The 20,772-nt window shown below is 41.2% G+C and overlaps 1 protein-coding gene across 4 annotated transcripts in view; it reads right to left on the bottom strand.

Moving 5' to 3' along the window:
* LOC311059320 (receptor-type tyrosine-protein phosphatase epsilon-like) overlaps positions 1–20,772 on the bottom strand; it is a 34,318-nt gene that overhangs the window by 2,257 nt on the left and 11,289 nt on the right. For 2 of the 4 annotated variants that reach the window (XM_084077130.1, XM_084077129.1), the window contains exons 3-20: positions 12,961–13,032; positions 12,409–12,505; positions 11,130–11,203; positions 10,522–10,658; positions 9,805–9,895; positions 9,600–9,676; positions 8,843–8,879; positions 8,642–8,739; positions 7,476–7,595; positions 6,603–6,766; positions 5,285–5,420; positions 4,503–4,652; positions 3,726–3,819; positions 3,168–3,244; positions 2,946–3,080; positions 2,576–2,701; positions 1,767–1,918; positions 75–210 (exon numbers count right to left, since the gene is read on the bottom strand). In XM_084077130.1, the coding sequence (XP_083933256.1) occupies positions 75–210; positions 1,767–1,918; positions 2,576–2,701; positions 2,946–3,080; positions 3,168–3,244; positions 3,726–3,819; positions 4,503–4,652; positions 5,285–5,420; positions 6,603–6,766; positions 7,476–7,595; positions 8,642–8,739; positions 8,843–8,879; positions 9,600–9,676; positions 9,805–9,895; positions 10,522–10,658; positions 11,130–11,203; positions 12,409–12,505; positions 12,961–13,027 (1,968 nt within the window). In that variant the 5' untranslated portion in view covers positions 13,028–13,032. Of the gene's footprint in view, positions 1–74; positions 211–1,766; positions 1,919–2,575; positions 2,702–2,945; positions 3,081–3,167; positions 3,245–3,725; positions 3,820–4,502; positions 4,653–5,284; positions 5,421–6,602; positions 6,767–7,475; positions 7,596–8,641; positions 8,740–8,842; positions 8,880–9,599; positions 9,677–9,804; positions 9,896–10,521; positions 10,659–11,129; positions 11,204–12,408; positions 12,506–12,960; positions 13,033–18,436; positions 18,566–20,772 lie in introns of those variants that run through there. The other 2 variants (XM_084077131.1, XM_084077132.1) reach the window with 2 other exon arrangements.

Here is a 20,772-nt window from a genome sequence, read left to right as displayed (position 1 = left end):
TGTGAACGGAGATAACCACATCAGCAAAAAAGAACAGTTGAATCATGTCATAGTATCTGTTCTGGACAACCTACCACAGTCTGAACCATGTGTGGTCTCTGCATGCGTAAACTTTTGACTGTCTGAAATACGTCCAGGAGGCCTTCAGCTTTCACCCTCTCCAGAATGTTACTGAGGGCGATGAAGGTACCAGTCCGGCCCGCGCCGGCACTGAAATACAAGACCAAGGACAAAGCTATCAACGCCTGCATCTTGCCAAAATAACAGTGCAACGAAAGGCCTAAGAAAATGTTGGGCTTTGCAGCAGGACTGCAACTGACTTTAACAGGGGATTTATGTTTTTAATACAGAAACTCTGCCTTGCAAGCTGACGACAAGCATTGAAAATGACAGAAGGCAATTTATACAAGTTAGAGCAAAGATAAAAGCAAATATTAACAACTGTGCTTTCTTTTTCCCCCATTTTCTTTTTCAACAATAGTGCTACAATGAAACTCCTGTAATCTCAGCAGAACATCCTTTTCCCATTTAACTGAAAAAAGTTAGCTGGAGAAAAGGTGACCTTTGTGTAATAGTGCTAATAATCATCCTTACTTAAACGGAGGTTAATCCAAACGCCAACACTAATCAGTTTGGAGGCTCAGTGTTTGACTGAGTCAATGTTTACAATGATGGTGTGATGGAGAAAGCCAGAGAAAGGATAGAGAAAGGGAGAGCGAGAGCGAGAGACATGGAAAATGTTCAAGAGAGACATGTAGAGAAAGCAAGAGAGAGAGAGAGAGATACGTGGGGGGATTGCAGCGGGTTAGCCCCGTTCCCAATGGGCGGAGAAAAAGCTTTAAAAAGCCCCCTCTTAGACAAGTGGTGATGAAGGAATAGAGGAGAGTGATGACACCATTTCCTGTCGTTAGCTCATCTCATCAGATTAATCATAGTGGGAGTCGGAGGAGATTTCACTTTGAGAGGTTTTAATTGACTGTGAATCGGCGGATTGGATCAATCCCACAGGGCTGCGCTGCTTTAGAATCACTTCACCTGCAGCAAGGTTCTGATCAAAGCATCTCCAGCTAAGTCTTTATAAGGGATCACATAAGTGGTTGAGGCATGGAGCGCCGCGTCCACCGAGGCAGAATGCAGAATTCATTGAAACAGACATTTTCGGGAAAAGGGGGAACATTTATTAGTAAATTGAAATTCTTTCTGGCATCATTTTGTGTTCTGTTCCATTCCGGTAGTGATCAGTTAGTGGAAAAACTGGGGTGGAAGTGGCAGGATGAGCTTAATGTGAGTCTTTCACTTACTTAAATGGCCAATTTGTGGATTTGCAAAGCACAGGACAGAGCTTAGATTTTGACCTAGATAAGTCTGTCAGGACAGGCGTCCACAAACTTTTCCATGCCAAGGACCCCCAAATAGCCACAGCCTTTGGGTGCAGCCGCCCTATAGTTACCTGGCTTTATAAAAGAAACAAAAATAGAAAAAATTGGCCGATCTACAAGCTGCAACACGTTGTGAGCTTGTAGGTGGGCTATTTTAGCTATTTTAGAAATAGTTCGAACTGGCACAATAATCTTATGAATTAAACTGAATTTGAATTGAAATGGCATTTAGAAAAAGAAATGTATATATACCCCCCCTTTTCCTCTCCTTTCCAATTGGCGCCCCCTGGTGCCCTCTGGCGGGCCCAACTTTGAAAACCTGAGTTTTAATACAAAAATGCTAATCTATGAGCGTTACAGCAGCATTGTTAAACTCAGGTATCTCACCTGCAGTGCACAATTATGGGATGGTTTCCAGACTGCTGCTGCTGCCTCTGCACGGCGGCGATGATGTCAATCATTCCTCTCCCCTCCGCCGGTATGCCGATCTCAGGCCATCCGTGGAAGTGGAAGTGTTGGACGTGGCGTGACTGCTTCTCCTGGAGAGATGGAGACGAGAGTGGGGAGGGGAGGGGGGGTTACCAGGGGTGGGCGGACATGAAGCCTAGGCCTGTCACAGTTATCACCTAATCACAATTATTTGAGATAATAATCGCATAATTTCCATTTCCATGTTGAAAAATGTTCATGCATTTTCAAACAGTTTCAAAAATAGTGGAAATAGCAAATGTTGAGTATAAAATGATTACATTTGGTGTATTTTGGCAATTGGACAACATTTATTTTGATCATTGGTATCGGTCATTGTCAGTCAGGGCAGTTGTCAGTTATTCGTCATATCTGCCCCGTGCCATTTTTGTTTACAAAGCCTAAAAGCCAAACAGAAATGTAAGCTTTATCTTCCAATGTTCAATGGAAGAAACACAATTAAATTGTTAATCGCAATTACTTGTGTGGCAATTAATTGTCAAGTAAAATGTCATGATCGTGACAGCCCTAGTGAAGCGCTGTTATTTTCATGCACCTGAAACTCGGCGTTCGGAACGCATTTGCATGTCTTCCGAGTGCACTTCGATGGAAATTTGTACAGCTGAGCTGGCCTATAAGGCCGTGAAGACAACACAGTGGCGTTTATGTTTTATGTATATTTCAAAATGCATTGAGGTGGTGTATTGAATGTTTTGAGTGTTACGCACTGGTCCGTAGGTGAGCACCATGTCTTTCAGAGTGAAGGTGTCACAGAGGGCATCGCCTGTCAGCTCCAGAGTGTAATCTCCAAATGTTATACTGCCCTCTGCTGGCCAATATTGGAAACACTTGTCCTGTTTGGGAAAAGGTTACATGGAAATAATTGTTATATTTGACTGAAAATATAACACACACACACACACACACACACACACACAGGCAGGCCTGCACACATACACAGGCAGGTACACACACGCAGGCCTGCAAGTACACACACACACACACACACACACACACACACACACACACACACACACACACACACACACACACACACACACACACACACACACACACACACACACACACACACTGTACCTGTTCCCGCTCCTTGAGTTCGGTGAGCATAACGATCGAGTGACACCTCCACTCCCATACCATCCTCCAGAAGTCCTCCACTGTGTGAGGCAAGGGACCCTGGGTGGCAATGAAATAGTCCTTCTGCCTGTAGCCCTGCAGGGAAGACGTTTACACACTGTTTTAATTCGCAGTACTTACATGGGAGCAGTATTATACATGACGTCCCGGAGAGATACTCACATCAATAAAGGAAGCGTTTATGTAGTCGGTGAACTCCATTCCCCTTTTCACAGAGAGTATAACTCTGTTGAAGTCATCTGTGAAAAGCAACAACACAACTTCACAATTAGGCTACAAGAAAAAACAAGCAGTTAAGTACAACGTTTCCTGTTCTCTTAATGTCAAATGTGACACCAATATTTAGCACTTCAAAACGTTGTACCATGGTATTTTTTGGAAAGACAGTCCTGTGCTTTTCATTGTTCTTCTCACTACATTATTTCACGATAAGAGCCAACTCCATATCCAATTCATCATTGACTTGTGTAGCAAAGACATCACTGTATTTCTGGCATCCACAAGCCAATGGTGCTTTGATGTTATTGGCATGTGATGTATGAAGATACATTTACACTCCATCTCGCAAGAGTGTCGCTTGCCAAAAAGCTAACAACATGTAGCGTTGTTACCTTGTAGTTTGAGTAATGTATTACTTATACTGCTGAGTATAAGTATACATTCTTCAGAAATTAGGCTTTATGAAGCAGTTGAGTGTATCGGAGACAGATTACTACTTACATGGAATGATCTGAAGCACGCGGTTCTTCCGCATGTTGGCCGGAAGGTTCCCAGTTCTCATGTTCTCTTTCATTATGCGCACGTTGGTCAGTTTCTGATGGAGGGCAAAATAAGATTAACATCACCATCTCCCAAAAGTAGCTGATGATGTGACAGTTTGCTTTACACACCTGGCACGGCACAGCAAGCAAGTTGAAAGTAAAAATGAAACACTGACACAGTAACAATAGTACTAACAAATCTAAATAGGGTATCATTGGTGCAGAAGAAATTATGAAGAAGACACTCAAAAGAGTCGGCAGGGACCTGTGAAGGGCAATGTGTGGGGAAGACAAGAAATGTTCCCCGATCTAATCCGTTGACTGTCACAAGAGAGTTTGCTTAAGTTTCTGGGTGATTAAGAGCAGTGGCTCCCAAAAGCTGCACCCTGTGCAAGTCTCTGATGAAAATGTCCCAATGTAGGATGCAATCCCATACCGACTAGGACGTAAACCCCTCTGTATAAAAGGCTTGATATACTTTGTTGTGTATGTGGTGTCACTTTTTATCGTTATTCTACTGTTGTTATTATCTATGATGCTGCATTGTCTGACGGAACCAAACCAAAATAAGCTTTACTCTTATGTACCCGACAACCTGTACACAAGAAGTAACAATAAAGTACAACCTTGAATCTTGAACCCCACATAGCTGATCTACAAGGTCACAACACGTTGCAGTGTATAGGTTATTTTCAGACCTACAGTAGGAGTGGACTAGCTTCTTCTGCATTCTTACCCTGAACTCTTCCTCCAGGCCCAGCCTGTCATGGGGACCCCTGGTGTTGTGCAGCCTCTGCAGGTGTCCCTCCAAAGAGCACACGTCTAACTCTGTATCCCCGTACAGGAAGTACTCCAGCAGAGCTTGATAGATGAAGGAGTATTGCATCTGAAAAGCATGAGAAGGGGGGGGGCTCAGTGAGGGAAATGACCAACTCGATAACATGAGATTAGAGCCCAACTGATACATAAGTCAGACAATGTTATCAGCCGATATTGGCCTATACATTAGCTACAGTATCACAGATATATGGTATATCGGCGTATATGATATACTATGCATATTGGTCAATAAGAAAAGTTTACAGAACATAATGCACAAAAAGATGCTTGAGTACTTTTATTATCATATTTCTGCTTATAATGTTTTATAATTATTACAAGTTTACAGTTTTAGTGCATTGTTAAAGGTCATTGTTAAACCGTAAAATATCTTTCCTCTTTAATAACCACATTTGGGGGTTGAAGTTTTACACAGTATATTGGCAGCTATTGTGACGATGAAGATAAAGAAACAGAAGACGTATTCAAAACACGTACTTGGAGAAGAACGGAGGAGAAAAACAAGCAACAAATACAAACTACAACAGTCACAAAGTATTCTCTGCCTGGATTGTCCGTGTTGCACCCTCACTTGTTTACACCAACCACAATGACCAGCGCTGTGAGTTGAGCTGTCAGCTGCAGGTACGCGCGGGTCAGGCGGGGGGGGGGGGGGGTTGGGGGTCAAGGTTTACTTACGTCTGTCTGGACGAGCTGACAGCGCTGCTCCCGTATTCGGCTCACCAAGCCAAAGACGTCCACCCGCTGCTCCGTGTGCATCATGTCCATCATTCCATCGATGACAATGAAGGTCCCCGTCCTCCCCACGCCGGCACTGTATAGACATTTATGAAGATAGATTCTTAGCTAGTTTGTTTCAGTCATATGATGAAGTGTTCAGCGCTGTGCACACCAGGAACCTTATTCATCTTTCTAATGTAGACTTGATGCTATTAATAAGAAGGTCATCATTAGATCAGAACAGAAGACCCAAGTGTTGAAACGCATCGGTCAGCTGTTGCCTTGCTCAATAAATACATTATTTTTTCACCTGAAGACGGAGTGCCTCGGTACCTTTTTCCCTACAGTCTGCCTCGCCACAAGCTGAACTTTGTGTTTTTTTTGTCGCTTCCATCATTAGATCAGTGTTTGCATTCCTGTTATTTCAGTGTTGGAAAACATCATTCCTCTACATCTCAAGAGAGATGTCATCTGCGGTCAGGCTCTAAGCATGTGTTAAATTTACAGATTTACAAGGGGTCATTTGAACAGACGGCAGTTCAGGGAGCCATGAGATGGGATTCCACAGTGTGGGTGTTGAGGGGTGCCTGTTCAATGGGCCCCATTCAACAACAGTGGCCCCATCCCCTCAACACCTGTTGCAGCAGTTGCTACAATGGGCTGCAGATTTCTTTAGTGAAGTTGTACACCGGCTGACCACACACAAATGCACACACTCCAGGCAAAGCTGTGTTTTGATTCAGATGGAACCGGTTTACAGTTAAACACATACAGTACCTTTACCTTAAGCGCCTTCACACAACGGGAGCCCTTATATCGTGCGATTAATTCACATGAATTTATCACATGAAGTACGTCTGCACAGAACGCAAATAGCATGCGGAGATAAAGCAACATAATTTATTTTTGAAAAGAGGTTAATTTTTCACCACAAATGAAATCATCAACCTGCATGAATGAGGCATCACCAAATTAATAGGTTTAATAGTTTTTTTCTTTCTCTGATCGTTTATTCGTCACACTCCTGGTGTGTAAGGACCAAGTACAAAACCCCAAAACAAAACAAGACACTAGCAGGCAACTCAACTGGCCACGCTGAACAAAAAATATCGTCATATCCTCTGCATTTTAGAGCTATTAAACACTGGATTTTCTTCTATGCAGTGTTTAATAGCTCTAAAACTGACATTTAATGTCAATTGGGAAATTACCTCTCGGCTTGACATTCTAAAAAAAGCCTTTGTCTCGTTAACATACCATGCAACCCATTTATTACCTGCAGTGCACCACCACGGGTCCGGCGTACGTCGGGTTGACCGTCTTAACCTTCTTGAGGAATTTCAGCATGCCAATGGGAGAGAACGGCACCCCAAAGTCTGGCCAGCTGGTGAAGTGGAGCTGGGTGACCAGCCGGGGAGCTCTGGGACCGTCACTACCCTGCTGTGGAACACAAGGCACACTCAGTTCATGCCTGATTCAATTGTACACATAACAACATATTGGGCACAATTAGTCAAGAGCAGGACCTTGAGTCAACTGGTCGACCAGCTGGTGCACCATGGTCGTTGAGCAGAAATGGCTCAAGTAGCTTGGAGGGAAAATTAATCAAAGCCAGCATTGTACAGAATTTCGTATATCTGGTACTTTTCTTTGTTTGAGAATTATGAGGGAACTGTGGTGCATACTGTGGTGTGAGGGTGTGCCTTTCCTGGGGTTACATACTTTTCACAGCAGGTGAACATTTTCATTAAAATGTTTGAATAACAAAATGTCAGAGTCAGTGGTTTGTCAAGAAAACAAATATATAATTTCATTGCTTATGCTTTCGCTGCTGAGTGTAGATGTATATCCCCGGTATTGACACTTCACCAGATTTGGTCCTCAAAAATGACATGTTTTGGGGGGAAATCTGTTCCAATTTGTAAAAGCAACATTTGGCAACATTTACTGTAGCTCAGTAACACATACAGTATGGTGGAACATTACACAAAATGTGTGCTGTCCAGTCATACAGGTTTCTTTATAAAAGTAGTGCATAAAGAAACATTCAAGTCACTTAATTATCTACAGTAGGTTTGGCTGAAAAATAAAATCTTTGATTATCATTAAGGCCCAGTTATGTAAACCAACACATTTTTATAATACTTACATATTGTATACAGAACTTTCTAATGGTGTAGTCCACCAATACTGTGAAGTCCTCCATTGCCACCCTGACATTCCCATACATCCAACAGCCTTGGTCAGGCCAATACTGATAACATTTTTCCTGGGGGAATAAAAGAAAACTATATGAGCTGGCTCCTGTAAATGTCTATGGGTTTGTTTACTTTTAAATATGTGGGCTTTGGCAAGTCCCTTACGAAGATTTGATATCATTAAAAGTTACGAAAAATGCCTCACTTAAAAAAAGGTGTCCTAAACATCCCCTTTAGTTTACTCTCATACCGTCCCATACAGACCCACAGTATGCTGCTATAATGTTGACTGCAATAAGCTGTGCATCTTTGTCTGTGCTGACAACACATCTTAACGATCACAATAGTGGATTAAAAATTGATTTGCATTGCTTTTATCTGTCACATATATCTCACAACCAGAAAAAAACTGGACAAATGTGCAGTGCTCTGTCAATAACATCATCACAGTGATGTTTCAACCCATTAATGAGATTCTCAAACTAATTATCATGCTGTCTCCCAGGATCTTATCAACAATTATTCTGTTATTGATCCTTGATGCTCCTGTTCAGCAGTATCAAACCCACTGTTTAGCTCTTTATTGATCATCCCTTTGAGGCTCAATTTTAATGGGATGCTAAGTAATCTGCTCTGTGACACTTTGTATGGATTCAGAGCTGGGGAAGGGGTCAAATAAATTATTCCTGTGACTTTGGATTGTGTTGAAGACAGGAAGGGCTCTGGCAACTCCATATCAGAGCAGCATATAGGTTTTTTCAGATCACAGACCAATGTTATATGCCACACCATTCAGAAAACATGGTGAAGAATATAGTACTTAAGTCAATAGAATGTGAAATCGATGGAGGAAAATGACTACCACAATAGATTTGAAAGCATACTGTAGATAGGTCATACAATGTGCCCTACTTCCGTGTTCACAGCCACCTACAGTATACTTTTCTGGCTGACCAGAGTATTGCTATGGATACCATAACCAGTGCATCTTCATATGGAACAAATGTCTCACGGAGGCCCCATAGATTGATTATTTCCTCTTCCATTTGACCAGTTTGACATGCTATAAATGGAAAATGTCTCTTCAATACATTGTATGTCTATGACTACCCCCTACCTCTTTCCTCTCTTTCAAATTAGTCAGCATGACTATGGTAGAGGTCCTCTGTTCCCAAACCATCCGCCAAAAGTCAGCCACTGTCTCTGGCTTTGGGCCTGAATGGTAACGAGAAACACCATATTAGTTCAAAATACTATGGAAATTGTGAAATTTGAAAAATCCCATACCACACTGATATAAACTGATATTAACATTTACCTTGAGCAGCAATGAATCTGTTCTTTTCTTTATAACCCTGTGTGAAAGAGAAACAAGAGTCATGGCAAATCTGTACCAGCCTGAAAATGATCAATTCCACGACGATTCGGGTGGTGCAGGGGTAAAGTAGTAATCCCTCGACTGTGGAGAATGAGGTTTGATTCCTCCATGGTGCCTCCGGCGCTTGGCCGGGCACTCCAACAAACACAATTGTTGGCAGGGGAGGGTGTTTTCTGTCGCTGCATTAGCAGCACTGTCAGGAAGGAGAAAAAAAAGTGGCTGGCGATTCCAAGTGTATCGGAGAAGATGTGGTTGTCTAGACCCTCCCCAGACCACACAGTAAAGGTTGGCAGTGATAGAGACTACAGTATACAGTACATTCATATAACGCCAACATAAACAATAAAAGTAGGCTCCTCAGAGCACAGAAAGCGCAAAATGGCATATGTGGGGAGTTGGGTCATGATCCAAGGAATCCAGGGAATATTGTTTTTTGATTGTACGACCTACGGTTCAATAGTTATAAGCCAAAATGTGAAGTGGGCTATTATAGTGCCACCATGAGGCCGAAATAATTGTGTGTGTGCAAATCAGTCCAACGGTGCCAGAGATTCACTGTTCAGACGGGGACACACGTGCGGACACGCGGATGGACGCACGGAAGGACAGGGGCGGAAACATAGGCGGATACAATAAATGAAAGAAATATAGTTGATTAAAAAAAAGACAAATAATTTGAATTGCAGTGATTACTCACATCAATGTATGATGCATTTATGTAGTCTGAACATAAATATCCATCTACATGATTTAGCACCACTCTTGAATGGTCATCTGTTGCAGAGAGGAGAAAAATATCAAATGTTAATGAATAAAGTCTCTTCTCCTTTCGATTCATAAAGCTCAAATAGTCTAATGAAGCATAAAATGAGAAACATAAAACATCTAAAGTCCTCCCTCACATGGTAGAATGTTGGGATATCTGTTTTTCTCTCTGTTGTGTTCCCTGCTTGCCTCCTCAAAGGACCCATGGTGGTAGTAACATGGCAGCGACTATAAAGACAATCCAGTCACCATGGGTTAACACAAAAATCTATTTGTTAAATACTCATACATAACACAAAGTAGCATTTCATGACTCACTTATTTAATCATTTTGCAAGGTGCTGTCGACACGCTGGATAGTAATATTAGTCACAGCTACACTGCACACATACAAACGCGCTCCTGCTATTACACAGCCCACACAGAATAATCCATGCATCATCAGTTACAGTAGCTACAGTACACCCTAGCATCCCTATTCTGGGCATGACATAATAGGCGAACATTTGTCAAAAATAGGCAAACATTCTGCAAAAAAATACACAGATCTACAAGCTCACAATGCCTCGTGCCGCAACGCTTTGTCAGTTTGTAGATCTGCAATTTTCCATAATTGCCGTTCAATAAAGTATATAGGGTTTATGTGGTTAAATACCAATACATACCACAAAGCAACAATTCATGACTCACTTATTTTATCATTTTGCAAGTTGCTGTCGAAACACTGGACAGCGATATTAGTCACAGCTACGCTGCAGACATACAAACGCAGTCTTGCTCTTACACAGCCCACACAGAATAATCCATGCGTCATCAGTTAGCTCAGGTGTGCGAGGATGTGTAAGTACACCTACGTTGAACTCCTCTCTGAAGAGCTTGCCATCGTCTGCAGAACGTATCCGGTACTCGTCCTCCAGGGAGTCGAGAGGGATGGGGAAGTACCTCTTAGATGGAGAGGGAGATCTGGGCAGGAGGACCACTGTCTGCTCGCCTGCGTGGGATGAAAAATACGGTGGCCAGAATGTTAATGTTTCCCCATAGGGGACGGTTCCAGGCTCTCCCAGCACCTGGAAAAACAAGCCTAATGGTCATTAAGATTTCCTACTTTTGGGGGCACCTGCCAGAAACAATTCCTCAAGTCGTAAACATACCGCCGCTGTTGCTGCATGAAAATATCATAACTCCAAATTTGGTCTTTCCATTTTTTTTCTCCCCTTTCCTTTTTTACTTGAAGTGAAAGTTTATATAGTTCCTTATGTGCTGGGAAAGTTTCATGACCTCTGGGCCCATTTGAGTTTTCAAACTTTTCCTGGGGCATAAAGGATCATGTAAACTCGGAGTCCAAGTTTTAAAAATAGACAGAAAAGGAAGAAAGAATATTGTATTAGATTTTGTGCACTATAGTGGCTGCATTGTTTTTTAGTTGTTTTGTTTTTAGATTCTGAGAACAGTAATATATCACCTTGTTCTTCCAAGAAGCCATTTGGAATCTTCTTGTCCACTGAAGTTACCAGAGCCTTCCTGTGGTTTTTGAACCTAATAACATAGACAGAATGAGAACAGAGAGGATGAAGGCTGCATGCTTACATGAAGTCCCACTCTACCAAGCAAAACTGTTCGCCACATAATGGAGAAAATCCCAAGCATAATTCCAAATAGCATACAATCAAGATGGAGGGAAAAAGGAGACAACTCAATTCTTCAAAACATACTGTACCTCCCCACACAAGGAGGACAGCAGACACCAAACAAATACCAACCATCCGAAAGAGCCAAAGCTGTTCCTCCTCATGAGGGGTCCTGTGTGTAGTGTGACTCAGTGAATGAGTGTCTCGGACTCTGTCTAACCCTAGCTGTTGGTTTGCTGTCTTTACTTGAGGTGCAGCTGTTTTATCAACAAAGCCCCTGTTCTCTTTATGTTCAGAGCAGCCCCCCAGCTCTAAGACACACCCATAAATACATGCACACATGCACACATGCACACAGACAGGACAGAACAGAACAGAACAGAACAGAACAGAACAGAACAGAACAGATAAACCACTGAGTAAAATCCTCAGTGTTCATTTACCCATTTGTAACCAGTGGTGTAAAGTAACTAAGTACATGTACTCAAGTACTGTGCTTAAGTACAATTTTCTGGTGTTTTTTACTTAACTGGAGTATTTCCAATTTTCAATACTTTTACTTCTACTCCACTACATCTCAGAGACACATTTTTTACTTTTTACTCCACTCCAATTATTGGAAAACTGTAGTAACTAGTTACTTGTAGATTTTGATCATTATTACAAAACATACATTAACCACTTCAGCCCACTCCTGCATTCCGTCAATTTGAAAATAGATCTACAAGCTCACAATGTGTCGTGATGCGATGCATTGTGAGCTTGTAGATCTGCTATTTTCAAAAGATGTTTATACATTTTATACTCTTGAAATGTGACATTCTGCATAATGAGTACTTTCTACTTTTGGTACTTTAAGTACATTTTGATACCAATACTTTTGCACTTTTAAGTACATTTTTAATTGCGGATTTTTACTTGTAACAGAGTATTTCTATATTGCAGTATTGATACTTTTATACTTAGTAAGTAAAACAATGTTAGTACTTTTCCCACCACTGTTTGTAACTCAAAGTTACTAGAACGCTGAAGATTTATCAGTGCAGTACACACTTGAATACGGACAGAGAGTGTATTGTATTGTTTTGTGTACGTGGGTGTGGTTCTGCTTACCTCAAACAGTAGATAGTGAGGAGAACAATGATGATGAGAAGCAGTGATATGACCAACGTCGAAGGCAACACATGTGCCCCCTGCTGGGTGGGGTTTTCTGGACACAAAAACACAAGTCGTTTACATCAGCGGCTCCCAAAGGATAAATTTGATGTCACCCCTCAACCCAAATGTGCAAAAATACATTATTATTAGAACCTCAGCCTTATTTAAAAAATAGTGACAATACCTGATCTACCAGCTTTGTGAGTCTGTAGATCTGTTATTTTCACTATTTTAGATTTTATTTTTTTAATTACTGGAAAATATTGTAATATTTATTTTCTTTTTTTAAGCATTATGGGATTTTTTCTCCTTTTTTTCAGGATATTAACTTTAGACCCATAAAAAGGTCTGTGACCCAACAACGAAGTTTGAGAAACACTGGTTAACATTAGCTTTTTAAAAAAAAAAGTTATATGTCAAACCGAAATATCACAGTGAATTCAAAACATTGAGTGAATTCTGACATCTAATTGTTTCTTCATATTGTTCATGGAAAATGTAGTTTACCTGCGGTTTGGTTGTCATGTGAAGAGCTGTTCAAGGCTATAGTGGTTCCAATGAGAAACAACACCATTGTCACTGCAGATAAAAATGTAAAACCTGTGTCAATTGTACCATAATAATTTACTGTCACTCAACAGATATAGTGGAAGCAAGACTCCAACACACTGTCTTCATATGCAAAGTCTTTAGTGGGAAACACAATGTTTCGGTCCATAGACCTTCATCAGGTTATCTTCATTCCTTTAACCTGATCAAAGTCTGTGGACCAAAACGTGTTTCCCATTAAAAAGTGAAATTTGCAGTCTTGCTTCTATACTAATCGGTCCTCCATCTTCTCCGGTGCACCTCCTGGTTCTTTAGGTATGCAAGAGTTATGTTCCTTTTTGAACAGATAATAGTAAATGGTACAGTAGAAAGATGTAATACAATACAAAGTCCACTAGGGGGCACCAGTAAGCAGTAATGAGAACTCAAGCCACATGTGTCTAACTCTGCTACTGTGTGTGTGTGTGTGTGTGTGTGTGTGTGTGTGTGTGTGTGTGTGTGTGTGTGTGTGTGTGGGTGTGTGTGGGTGTGTGGGTGGGTGTGTGGGTGTGCGTGCGTGCGTGCGTGCGTGCGCTGCAGTTCAGCGTCTCATTGTCCAGCCTGCTTGTGCCCGTGAACTGTGGTGATGATTGAGTGAACAACCAAATCATCCTTATAAACTAAGCAACATCAAAGCCCCGTCAATGTGATCCAACCCTTAACCCATTCAATCAGGGAACACATCTACAAATCTCTTCTTAATCCTAACAGTTTTCTGAAAACCGTGGGTTTCTATATCAGTGGTGCTCAAACTTTTTCATGTCAAGGAGCCCCAATATTATATGTATTTGGTCGTGGACCCTAATCTCAATATATTTTGTTCCAGGGACCCCCCAGAAGCAAAGATTTTAGTTAAAAATGTTCGCTTTAAACATATATATATTCATAGATTTGCAAAAATGTTCAAGATTTAAAAAAAATAGCAGATCTACAAGCTCGTAGCACGGCACTCGGTGCCGTGCTATGAGCTTGTAAATCTGCTATTTTTCAAAAGCCAAAGTATAAAATAATGGTTATAGTTAACTTCTAAAATGACACAGATGCGTTTCCGGATTGAATGGGTTAAAAAAAAAAAGAGAACTACCTCATATGTAGCACAAACCACATCCCCTGTGGGCCTGACACTGGAGATGAGCTAAACATAACATTTTGTGAGATCTGCTGTAAGAAGGCGTCTCATTTTGCAGCGCTGTCTGTCAATGATGTGTGCCGCTATTACAGCATTGTGGATGTTATATGATATCCACTGTGTAGAAGGTGGTGCGATAGGGATCATCTTGATTCTCCTTGAGAAACTTGACGTTGAATGAAAACCATTTAAATAGTCGCAGTTTTAGCATGATACTGGTGCTGCAATTATCGATTATGTAATTATTCCATTGGCTACTTTTTCGATTAATCACGTAAGAATAAAGCACAAGTGCTTTACAGAAAAAGTACAAATCATTTTACAATAAAGCAAAAAGAGAAAAGCAAAAGCATAAAACGACATTAAAATAATAGTGGACTTCACTGTCCATTGTTAATGCTACTGTATTTAAAGAAATGTACAAACAACACAGGACTCATTTTATGACTGTGTATTGTTGTTGTGTGTGAATATGTGCAATTGAACATTATCTGTAGATAACACACAAGTACTCAAGCCTAGAAATAATGACTAACAATCAGGGACACAAAAGAAATCCCCCGTTATTTATGAGCAACTGAAACGTTTAGTTTTTCCTAGGTTTTTCCTTAAACAGGATGCCAGTCAATGATGTTAAATAATCAAAGATTGTGTTTATATGCTTACATTTCATACATCCACCATATGTACTTCTGTAACTTTCACTGGCAAAATGGGTTAATTTGTTTAAATTAATATTATTTTTTATAATCAATTAATAAATGAGTTTGATTAACTGTTGCACTCCCCCCACATTATACTGCACTGTCGAGGATGTTCTTATGTTCTTATGGAGAGGGGTGGCTTTATGTCTCTCTCTTACATAAATATACTCTGTCTCCATCTATTTATGAATCCGTTTCTCTCTCTCTCTCTCTCTCTCTCTCTCGTGGTCTTTGCAGTCAGCTGTCATTATTTTTCTCAATCACATCTTCCCCACACTCTTCCGCTGTGCTTTATTGCCACAAGCTATTAGCGGCTTAATTGTCACAGAGCTCCGTGTGATTCTCTCCAGAAGGATGTGTCAACTTTATCATGACACCAAAAGTAAATTGATTCTGTCACATTGTCCTCACGTCCCATTATCTCCTAATGTGACAACCAATTTCTCTGAACCAACACCTATCCCCTCGTTTCCCCTTCATTCCCCCCACAGTTAAGACTGTAGGAAATCAGAGTGTAAATTGGGCAAACAGGGCAGATCTGCCTAAGTGCCTTTGATGGAATAAATGAGAGTAGTGAGACTGGAGTGCCCTAATTTATCTTCTGTTCTAAGTCCCCTTGACTCGTATCAGAGCCCACTAGATTGAACGGAATAATTCATGTGGTCAATTTAGCTCCTCTAGAAATGGGTCATCTGGAGGGTTGAGAGACATTCTTTCCCACACAACCCTGCGGGGTTTCACATAATCATATCTCTCTAAAGTCTTCCCAGGAACGAGTACTGTAACCCTAAACCCCAACCACCTGCCCACCCCCACTAACCCAGATGTTTAAAGGACCATACCGGTGGTCTGGCATGTTTAGCCCACTGGCTATGACTCAGGGTATACTTGACATTACTGCCGACCACTTACCAAAGCATTCCGCCGTTTGTTGATATAGGAATAATTACCAGATTTCTCTATTTTTAAGGCGTGGCTCTGTAGGAGGCAGAGCCGTCTAGATGAGGGTCTGTACTGTACCTCCATGCGATGTTTCTCACTTAATTATACAATGGAAGCCAATGGGGATCAAATCAGGCTGAAACCTTGCCCAAAGTAATACATCATAGATATCATAGACTGCCCACATGAAGTCTGATGTCCACATGGGAGCCATGCCTTTATTAGACCAAGACTTGTTTAAATTAAAACTGCAGTGAGTGATGAACCCATCTTAAAATGATCTGCCTCTCTAGAGGTCATTTCATTTGTCAAGGATAATTTTTAGCTCTCATTTTTAGCTATCAATCCACACTTCCAACTGCCTTAAACTCAACAATAATGTACAGTACTGTAACTTTGAACATAATAATAAAAGTGCCATACATTTGTTTCAATGTGTTGGATTTAGGATGGGAAAAATCCTAATGACTAAATTGGGAGAAAAAGGAAAATAGGAAGAGGGAAAGAAAGTACTGTGTGTTGCAACCAATACATTCTTACTAGTTTGTGAATTAGGAGCTGTGGACATGGCACGCACACTTCACAAGTTCATATTAATAAAACATTTCACCGAAAAGGTCTGATTCTGTCATCTACTCGCCCTCATGCCATGGAAACACGGATTTAGTTTCTTTGTCCACAAAACACACAAGGAGTTTGCCAGCAAAACTTCGTAGCAGTTTTCTCCAAACAAGCCAATGGTGGCAAGACCTATGAGTTATGTTCTACTCCTCAGTGCAAAGACTTGGAGTATGCTACACAATCTCTATGGAGTAATTCTTTGCCAATGTGTTTGCTCTATTTGGACTTGTCACGGTTGCCTTTAGTTGTTGGCTTTAACTACCTCACTACAGGGTGAGTATGTAATGAAAGAATTAAAAAAAATTGGCAAACTACTCCTTTAACCCATTAAAACCGAGAAAGCATCTGTGTCACTTTGGATTTGTACCACGTTAATCATTATTTTATACCTTGGCTATTCAAAAAAAGCAGATATACAAGCTCGTAGTGTGTCACTTCGTGCCTCTCTACGAGCTTGTAGATCTGCTATTTTTGAAAAATAGTGAAAATCTGTGCAAATCTATGAATATATATATATATTTTTTTAAAGATTTCTTCTGGGGGTCCCTGGAACAAAATAGTTTGAGATGATGGTCGACATGAAAAACTTTTTTTTTTAAACTGTTAGGATTGAGAAGACATTTGTAGAATGGGCCTCAGGTCTTAATGGGTTAGCCTCTTGACACAGAACACACACACATACACACATACCCCCCCACACACACACAACCGTTTTGTCAATTCCCGATCTCTTTTCTCACCTTGCATGTATGCATGCCTGCACATAATTTCCACAGCTAAAGGGCACATGCCACATATGTGCCACACTGTGCTGAAGGAGCCAACTATCTCCCCAGTGTTAACAAGCTGACAGCGTCGACACCTGTTCCCCACAATACCCCACTGGGCAAATCACATTCAATCACACCGACCCATCCTACGGCTCCATGCTGCAATGCATGCTGTGAGTACGGGTCACTGGAGAGGTTAGAGTGTGTCTGTCATCCCCAGGCAGCTTTACATAGCCAACAAGAATGGAACTGATACATATATGAATATTTCGGTAGAACTGTCCACTCCACTCGACTGAATAACTCAAGTAGGCTTTGAATATTTAAATCAGTGGTTTTCAACCTATTTCATGTCAAGGACCCGCGGACCCCCATCTGAAAATGTTTTGTGCCAGGGACCCCCAGAAGAGAAGATTTGTGTTAAAAAATGCAAAATTCTACAAAATTCTTCGAACATTTTCAAGATTATTCGAAAACGTTAAAAAAATAGCAGATATACAAATTCGCAGCGCATCACGAAGTGACGCGCTGTGAGCTTGTATATCTGCTATTTTTGAATAGCCAACGTATACAATATGTATTACCACTTCTTGCTGGGGACCCCCTGGAGCCCCCTCAAGGACTGAGAACCACTGATTTGAAGACTGTGACGTCTGAATAGATGCGTGACATTGTCATCAGCTCTTTATTCGAATGATTAACTCCAGTCAGTGAGCCCTGCCTTTATGTATATTATCAGTCATACATTAACAATAATGCCTTTGGGGGTGCCGATGACCAAGTGGTTAAGGCACGTACCACATAGCCTTTGATGCCTGACAGTGTGTCCCGGGTTTGATTTCCGAGCCCGGCTGCGGGTTTTGCTGCATGTCACTCCCTGACTCTCTCCTTGTTTTCTTGTCTCTCTACTACTGTCCTATCGTATAATTACCTTTGCAGCACCCCGCATGTCATGAAAGCGTAAAGTGACTTCAATTATGTTATATCACTGACATAGGGCATGCAGTGCAGTGTCAAATGATATATTATATTATACGCTACAACTAGGCTAGTTGAAGCTCAAAGGCAATGTTAATATTTGACATAGTAGTGAGTACTGCTCAGAACCAATAAGCATTCCTTTTTCTCAGAAAAGAAGCAATTTGAAGAACTGAACCTGACTGTGCATAAAATACATGGTTGGGTGATAAAAAGGAAAGAACAGTACAATATAGATATAGCATAAATACCATGTTAAGCCCCTGGGTCATTCAGTGATGAATGAAGTTCTCAAGTCCCCAAAGCTCATAGCATCCTAAGAAGGAGCTGTTCCGCTTCGTTTCAATATCTCCCTCCCCATAGGGTTTCACAAAGAAAACCTAAACCAGTGAGAGAGACAAGAGAAAAGTGCCATCAGAAATAATACCGCCACTCATAGAAATTCAACCCTTTCCTTTCGGGCAGAGCTGTAGTCTGTGTCCATTCATCTCTATCATTAATTCAAGCCAACTGTGCAGCAGAAGGTACAGTTATGTATTATCTATTTCCAACTGGGAAAAGTCAAAGGGTCTGCTGGGAGCAGGCTGAGAGGTTTTCTCTGTGCTTGTGGTCAGGTGAGAGTCTTCATTTATACACCATTCTATCCAGAGTTCCGGACACAGTCAAAACATTGGTAATCGGTGGTCTAGGACTCTCCAAAATCGCACCCGGCATCAGACACAAAAATCAAGCATTGATCTGGCTCTAATTACATTCTATCCGGACATACAGTATTCCTCCTAGGCCCTAAAGACTCTGCGAGAGAAGCTATACTAGAAACTCACAATAACCAATATGTATGAAACAATATGTGTATTTAGCGATGTGCATTCGGGATAGCACTGTAGATTAAATAATATAATAATATTTTTTTATAATACCATTTTTATCCCACAATTTTGCAACCCAATTTTTTTCACCCAGTGCCAATTGTCTAAGTAATCCTCGGCGCTACACTCCCTCTGCCAGCCTAGGGAGAGCCCAGAGCCGAGCTCATGCCTTCTTCAATGCATGAGCGCTAACAAGCCTTCTTATCATCCGATAGGGGGGGGGGGGGGGGGGGTTGGACGTAGCACGTGGAAGGAACACGTTATTCCAACCAGTTCCTTTCCCCTCCATCAGGCGCCCCGGCTGACCAGGGGGAGGCACTGTGCATTTTTATCGCAAATGTTTCAATACATGTCATTTTCTACAGCTTTAGCCATACAATAAACTGTCAATTTTCACGTTAATAGCTTTATCTTTTGATCGTTTATTTCATTTTTGCCAATAATGACATATAATAATAATGCCAAAATAGGGATGCAAGAGCATCTAAGCATTTTGATTGATTAACCCATCAAAAAACCCTATCCACAAAGTAGCAAGTTCACACTCCTGGGCGTGATGTGCATAACAGAGATGTTAGCCATGTCTCAAAACAGACTTCACACCTCTCACAGCCACCCACATTATGTCTGAGAAATGCTGAGAATCTGCTGATGCGCACTGTCATTCTCTTTTGAGCTGAGCACACTAGTTACCTTGTTTCTTGCTAAAAGCAGACTTCTCAAGGGAGGAAAATAAAATGACCTAGCTTAGCCTTTGTCTTGAATGAGAGCAGGGCGGAGAGCAACTGTGGTTCACCAAGAGGTGAGAGAAATGATGTAGGCATGAAAGGGCAATCGGGCTGGTATCTAGATGTTAGATTGCCTATCTCAGGCAAGTCTTACTCTTTGCAGGTTGATTTTCATACCATGCTAATGACATGACTGGTTGGCTCCTATGTGTGCATGTTCCTGATAAATGCAGAACATTCAATGTTGAACGTGCATATGCTGTACAGCACTCAACAACTTAGGCTACAGTAGAATATAGACTTATGCACACACACACACACACACACACACACACACACACACACACACACACACACACACACACACACACACACACACACACACACACACACACACACACACACACACACACACACACACACACACACACACACACACACACACACACACAATAATTGTATGTATTTGTATGTGGCAGCCTTTATGTCCAAGACAAATTTCCCTAGGGACAAATAAGGTAATCTTGAAGCTTTTTAATAAATGGTGCCATAAAGATGTTAGATTGCCTATCTCAGGCAAGTCTTACTCCTTGCAAGTTGATTTTCATACCATACTAAAATGATTGGAATTCAATGGCTACCTTGAAAATCAAAAAGCACCGTAAGCATTGACAAATGGTCGGCAATAATGACAAGTATACCGTGAGTCGTAGCCAATGGGCTAAACCAGCATGATCCTTCAATGACGCATGATGTGCAAATACATCGATGCCTTGCTGTCTGACATGGCCCTGCTCTACAGCTCACTGTGATGGAATGGGCATGCATTTTAAAAATGTCATGAGACATTGTCCTCAGTAAATGTATGGTTGAAAAATGACCTCACTGAGAACACTGAAGATACTGGACTGGTTCTGTTTGAATGGCTGTTTCTGAACCTCACCAGAACCATTCAGAAAGAAATACTGGTATGGCATTTCCTTTTGTTGT

Source organism: Gymnoscopelus microlampas (genome assembly GCF_963454915.1).
Source record: "Gymnoscopelus microlampas genome assembly, chromosome: 13".
NCBI lineage: Eukaryota > Metazoa > Chordata > Actinopteri > Myctophiformes > Myctophidae > Gymnoscopelus > Gymnoscopelus microlampas.
Note: the sequence above shows the minus strand (reverse complement) of the source record. Positions and strands in the feature narration are given on the sequence as shown.